Here is a 7,098-nt window from a genome sequence, read left to right on the forward strand (position 1 = left end):
ATGGTTATCTTTAAATGATAGGGCTCTGGGTGATATTTTTCCCCTCCGTACTTTTTTGTATTTTCCATATTTCTCAAGTTTTTTAATTTCATGAGCTTATATTACTTTCATAATGAAACATTAAACAAAGTAACATTTCATAAAACTGACAATGATGAGGTTGAGTAGACTATAGAATTATGTTTATGTAGTTAGAGGGTTCAGAACTATATTTAAAATTTTTCTTTTCTCACTTTTATTTGCTTACAATTTTAGTATATTAATGTTAAATGTTGATCTTTGTTTATATGTCCATCTGTACTTCTGGAGCCTGAGCTCTTTGAGGGTGGAGATCTTTATATTTCTAGCATCATCCTGGAAGTGACACATATTTTGTTGAATGAAAAACTTTAAAACTGAGATGTCTCAACCTCTTTACTGCCTTCAATCCATGTACCTTTCTTTTTTCAGAACATTAAAGTCACAATGAATGGTCATATTTCTAATCATCCCAGTGGTTTTGGAATGTATCCATCTCAAATGAAGTAAGTTGGAAATTTTATGTTTAATTTCTTGGTTTTTTACATTTGATTTGGTGGTTTTAATTGTTTTGTATTTTCAATGAAAAGCTCTCTTTCATTTCTTTATGCAGTTCATTCCTCAATATATAATTTCTTTCTAACACTAAGATATGTTATTGTTAAAAGTTTACTGTGACTCATAAGAAAAAGATGGTTAAGTAATATCAACCCCAGTGATAGTGATCTAATAGAAGACGTTTTGTTCTGGTATTTTACGTATGATTGCTTTCCATAGTTGCATGCATACTCTACTTCATAGCTTTCACTTTCTCTGGAGCATTCTCTTTTCATTATTCGTAAAATATTTGCATTTGAGGAAAGTTAAATGTCATCTAGTCCAGTCTCTCAAGACATTTACCATTGTGTAAAACAAAAAAAGACAAGCCCCTATGGCTTTAGATATAATTTGAAATCACCGCCCTGATGTAAGTGGCCATTGCCTTATATATTGTGGTTAATATTGTTGTTATTTTCTATTGGCCATCATGGTATAGAGTTCCTTATTTTTCACAGCCACGTTATTCACATTTTTCAGAACCAGGTTGTTCACACTGCTTCACCTTTCTCTTTACAAAGATGATTGCAAATCCCTTTGGTGTTGGTCAGTAAGAGACACCAGGGGAGTATGTCAAGGGCTATCTTCATCTTGTCCATCAATTTATTCAAGCCAGAAAGTTTCGCCACACCCTCAATTTTTTCCTTTTTCTTATAACAAATATCCGTTTAATCATGAATTTATTGTAATTTCTTCTATTAAGGAACTCTTGATTCTATCCCGAACTATTCTTTCTCTTCTAACTTTATTTGTGGCCTTTGTCTCCTACCTGAATTTTTGCAGCACCTTTCCGTCTGGTTACCTTGCCATTAATTCCTGGATTATCTTTCTTAAAAAGTTGTTTGGATCATGTTACTTCCCTGTATAAAGATATTTACTCCATCTAGAGAATAGAAATTTAATCCTTAAGCCCTCTATTTGCCTTTCCTACTTCTCGAGTCATTCATTTCTTGCAAGCACATCCCACTAGATGCTTTTCTCCTCGGGCGTCATGCTAGTTCTTGAGCCAGATCGACATGCTTTTTCCTCACTTAATTCTACACCTGCCTCTAGAGCTGCTTTCCATTCTTTTAGATTCTGCTTAAATGCCAGTGAAGCCTTCTTGGGCACCCTTATAAAAATTTAGTCCTTATTTGATGTTATATCTCTTAGTTTGACCCAGATGTCACATTCTGTTGTAACCATTTTACTTGTTTTATTTTTATTTATTTATTTTTCTTTTTTTTTAACTTTTTTTTACTTGTTTTATTAACAATACCCTCCCCCAACCCCGCCTTACCCCTCATTCTTCTAGATTTTAGGGCTTAATAAATGTTTACTGAATAAATTTTAAAAATTCAAATAATATGTTTACTTCACATAACAGCAACAGTAAGCTAGAAGTACCCGGTAAAGCTGGTCAAATTTAACGATAACGTGTTATTTTCATTAACTGCATTTTAAGTATTTGTGAAAATAGTGTCTATTTCATTACAGTTTAAATGATTGAGAAGTTTTTATGATTGGATCACTGCTCACAACTCAATTTAGTATGGCAAACTTAAATTCTTCTAAGGCAGCTTCAACCTTGTTGAATCTCCTTGGCTGTGGTTCTGACTTGATATTTGAGAGAAGGTTGCAGTTTGTACCCGCCTCCATCCACGGTGGGTCAGGATCCAATAGCCTACTTCTTGACCGCATCAGTATCTGGCTCTTTTTTACAGAGCCGGTTGTATAAACTCTATATGTTCTTTAAAAACACATGGTGATTGCGGTGCACTGGAATTTTTATTTGTAGTTTTGACATTTTATTGCTTACTTTGGACTCTAACTCAGCACGATGACCTGTTTTTTGTTTTTTTTTACAGTGGCTACGGATCATCACCCACCTTTTCCATGGACAGAGAACACAGTTCAAGAACAAGTGCGAAGGCTCTCTATGGTATGTTTGTGTATTTAATGGGGTATAATTCTATTTCTAACTACTTACTTTTTATGAATGACTTGCTCAAAGCCATAGCTTGAACCCATGCCTTGTTTATATTATTGGGAATGAAGTAGTGATTGATACGTAAGGATTATTTTAAAAATAATTTTTACAGAAGCTACCAAAGCCGTAATCTCTGCTGGCTGTCATACAATTTAGAACTACAGACGAAATGTATTCAGTACTTTCTAAGGAGTCTTTTAGCATGGTACCAGTACCTTAGGTGGATTTTCCCATCTAATTATGTATGGTATGTTTGTTTAGGTAGTATTACAGTATGACCAACAGCCCTTATATAATTTCTTTCAGATCCTTCTCTAACTTCCATTGTCCTCCCTCTATTGTCTCACTTGTAAATACTGTTGTTTTTTTTTTAAACTTCAAATATAAAATAGAAGTCAATACTACAAAGAAGTTAAGATCTCCTGAAATATACCACATATGTTTAGGAAGGCATTTGCTTTCACAGGGTCTGCATGGCCTTTTATTATTATGCAACCATAAAGAATGAGACTAGTATTGTGGTTAAGAGCAAAGACACTGGAGCCAGACGTCCTGGGTGCAAATCCAGTTATTAGCTGAGCAAATTACTTTACCTGTCTGTCCCTCATTTTGCTTGTGTGTATAATGGAGATATCTTGTAGGGTTGACAGGAGAATTTAATGAGTTAGTACATGTAAAATGCTTTGAACAGTGCCTGGCAAGCAAAAAACACTGTATATATTTGCTATTATTGTTATTATCTACTATAGGAACCAATAGCATTTTCTAAATTTGTAATTCTTTTCTTTTTACATCACCTAGAGCTACAGTATCTTGGCTGTGTAAGAATGACTCATTCTAAGGTTTTGTGATTCTTTCTCTGCCTGTATATCCAGTGACTAGACTTTAGGACTCAAATTATACACTCATAAAATGGATTTTATACCGTACATAGATAACATTTTCTTGTGGCCTTGTCAATCTGATTAGCGTTGGTTTCAGTTCTCTTGAGTACGATATTGTGACATTCTTACCATGGCCTAGTCATTATGAACTGTATATCTAGAGAATATATTCAACAAATACTTATTTTGTGTTTAGTATGTGCCCAGCACAGGGCCGGTAACATATGGTCCTTGACCTTAAGGGACTTGCACTCTACAGAATGACTTGAAGAAACTGAAAAGGGAAAACCTTTTTTTTTGTTTTTGCAAAGATAATCAATTCCTTCAGTCTTTCATTTCTAGACAGAAAGTTATTAACGTGTTTCTGTGTGCTTGGCCATGATCTTCACAGTCTCTGTTTCCATGTCCTTTGATTCATTTCAAAGATGAATAGGAGATGGTCATTACTTGTGCACTGTCTTGGTGAGGTAGACTCGTGCATGTATTGTTATAATAAAGTGCTGGATAAGCTTGGATGGCAATGTGTATGAGGTGCAGATGGAGGAGGTGGGCAGGGTCAGCTCTTCTATGTGAGCAGGGCAGGTAGGCAGGAGGGATTTCATACAGAGATTAAACTCTGAACTTCTCCAGGCATTTGTGGGGCTGGAGGGTGCTGTAAACAGCTGTATGAACCCTTTTTAAACTAGACTATAAGCTCTGTGAAGGTGGGCCACATTTGCCTTGTTTACTTCAGGATTCCCTAAGCTTCGCACAGTGGCTAATGTATAACTTATGCTCCGTAAATACCTGTAGAATGAATACAATGCATCAATGAGTTGCAAACAGTTAAGTGTTAACTGGAGGATTCAAGGTGGTGCACCGGGAAATAAGATGGGAAAAATAAACACGGACAACACTGGGAAAAATCACACTAAGGCATATGGACATTGTTTACAAGGAATGGCCATTGAAGTGTTTTTAACTGGGGGAATAATAGGTCATATCTGTCTTGGATCACTCTGGTAGCAGTTGAGCATGGATTTGATGAGCGTGGATGGAAGTAGGTGAATCAGAGACCTAAATAATGTAGGTAAGTCAGATATCTAAATAATAGCCGGAAGATTTTTGTTAAGGAGAAAAAGTATTAATCATCTCACAAATACCATAGATCCAAAAGTCTATTTTCAGAAAGCTAAGAAAGGAATAAGGAATAAAAAGTAGTACTCACCTGCAAATGTTAATGTTTATTTTGTGTTGGGAGCAATTTCATAAAATCATAGCTCCAATGATTGAATCTTTAGCTTTTAAGCAGTAAATTTTTATCTCTCCCCTTTTACGTATAAAGCAAGCTGAGGCTCCTTTTTAAGGTGAGGTAATTTGTCAAAGTCACAGAACTTTAAAAATCTTGATGGCGAGAAAATATAACAGTTAATCTTGTGTAGTGTGAGGCCAATGAACAGCATATTGGTAAAACAGAGGACATAAATAGAGGGATGGAAAGGGGCAAATGCAAGAGACATTTATACGGACGAGAGAATACTCAGCAGTGTATTAGGCTTAGAAGTCAGAGGGTTTTAAGTCCCTTGAAGTTGCAGGTAATGTTTCAGTCCTCCTTGTAGCTAATACTCACCTCTCCCTCCCAGCTCTCTGTCCACAAACACACACACACAGTATGCCTTCTCTCCGACGGGCTCCCAGTAAATGCCTATGGAATGAATGGTCCGATGCATGAATGACAGTGCACAAACATGTCCGGGTTTTGAACAAACCTTTGCAATGAACAAATTCTATTTGAAGTTTTAACTATATTTAGTTAACATTGGGAGTGTTTCACCTCCCAATCTGCATAGTTTTAACTTTCTTTTTGTAACTAGAAAGTTGGTAAAGGAGAGATTTGTAATGTCATTTACTGTGTCACAATGTATGCATTTTCTTGAAGATTTCTCCTTTCACAGTGATTAAACCAGTTGAATAAATCCTTCAAGAATTCATTTGTTTTCATGGCTGGTACATGGACTTCTCTGGGATATGAAGGTATTATTTAGTGCACTGCAGCATGAGTTTCACGGTAATGACCGCTGTTTTTTATACACTGACCACAGGCTAGTTACTGTATCAGGAGTTTTATGCAGCTTGGTCTTTTTTATGAGAACACTTTTCAGTCTGACACCATAATGTGCCATCCAGATTGCTTCAGGATGACTCTGAGAGAGGCATGGGTTTGGGAGGCCAAACGATCTGTGGCTGAATCATGGCACTTTCTACCAAAGGGCTGCCATTTTGAGCAAATGGTTTAACCTATTGGTCCCAGTTTCCTCAACTACAAAATAGAAACGATAATAATATTGTGATAAGTTTATATGAAAAAATAGAAGCAATGAGCCTATCATGGCAGTGAGGAAGGGCATAGGAGAGTCACTTTTTGTCCTGGGCCCTCAGATTCATCAAGGCTCTCAAATTTAATATTTTACTGTTACCTCCAGATGATGTCATACATCTAATCACAGTGATACTTTGACAGGATCAAGGGGTAATCTTCATCATATGTTTTTAAGCTTACATTCCAGATATCACTAGAAATTTTTTTTTTTATAAATCCTGTAAATGCAAACTACACAATTATGACAATAAGTTAGCTTCTTTTAGATATGTGTTAATTGATTCAAGGAAAATGGTTAAAATGTGCTGCAGTTTTAATAACCTTATACTGTCCTTTCTTTATTATTGTACAAGAAATTTCAAAGCCAGCCATGTCAGAGGCTCTGCGTCACTAAAGTCCCTGACAACATAAATAGGAAATACGTATTAATTTCTCTCTCCTAGGATTTCTTTCTTTTCTTATCCCATGACAGTAACATTTCATTTGGCTGCTGTTAATCAGGGAATTGAAAATGTGATACATTTTTTTCCGGCTAGCCTGCTTGTCAATGTCTTGAAGCTTTAACATTGCTTTTAAGGGAAATGCTTGTAAAAAGTATTAAAAATTCCCTTCTGTTGGGGCCGTGGCTCCTGTAATCTCTTGTCCATGACTCAGAGGGTCAGTGTTGTGCACACGAGCTTGTGTACTGCCATGTGCTCTGAGGCTGCATTCCTTACCTTTACACCAAATCATTCAGGATCTTTTCCCTTTGGAGTATCTGAGGCTGTTTTTTCCATGTGTCTGGGTCCCAAGCAGCTTTAATAACCCCATATGAACTTTTCCCTGTTGGTAGCATGCCTGCTTCTAGCATTGCTTCTGATATGTGTGGGCTGAGAAACCAATAGGAAATCTTGTGAGTAGTGTACATAGGTTCTGAGTGGGGAATTGAGAGTCCTCCCCCGTATGCATTAAAATGCGCAAATTTTAATATTAGACATTGTGACATCTCTGTGTGCCACTCAGAGGGCTTATTTTATTTAAGTGTAGATTCTTTGCTGTGTGCTGAACAGCTGAACTTCCTAGAAAAATAACTTTCCTTTAAATTAGATATTGCTGGATTTGGAATATGACCATTTACCATAAATAATCAGCTGTTTAAAGTCATCCTGTCTCCAGAAAAATGTAAGTTTCACAGAATTATCATTTAGTAATACTTTATTGCCATGACCAACATTTATAGTATTGTTGGGAGGCCAGGTTGTAAAAGGTAGTTTCATTTTACCTTAAGTTTG

General features: G+C 36.2%; 1 protein-coding gene across 13 annotated transcripts in view; it reads left to right on the plus strand.

Moving 5' to 3' along the window:
• Window positions 1-7,098, plus strand: part of EPS8 (EGFR pathway substrate 8, signaling adaptor) — a 211,352-nt gene that overhangs the window by 134,524 nt on the left and 69,730 nt on the right. For 12 of the 13 annotated variants that reach the window (XM_082421931.1, XM_082421930.1, XM_082421937.1 and 9 more), the window contains 2 exons: window positions 451-524; window positions 2,463-2,536. In XM_082421931.1, coding sequence (XP_082278057.1) covers window positions 466-524; window positions 2,463-2,536 — 133 coding nt within the window. In that variant the 5' untranslated portion in view covers window positions 451-465. Of the gene's footprint in view, window positions 1-450; window positions 525-2,462; window positions 2,537-6,913; window positions 6,989-7,098 lie in introns of those variants that run through there. The other variant, XM_082421934.1, reaches the window with a different exon arrangement.

The sequence above is a fragment of the Balaenoptera physalus genome (assembly GCF_965194825.1).
Source record: "Balaenoptera physalus genome assembly, chromosome: 13".
In the NCBI taxonomy this organism is placed as follows: Eukaryota; Metazoa; Chordata; class Mammalia; order Artiodactyla; family Balaenopteridae; genus Balaenoptera; species Balaenoptera physalus.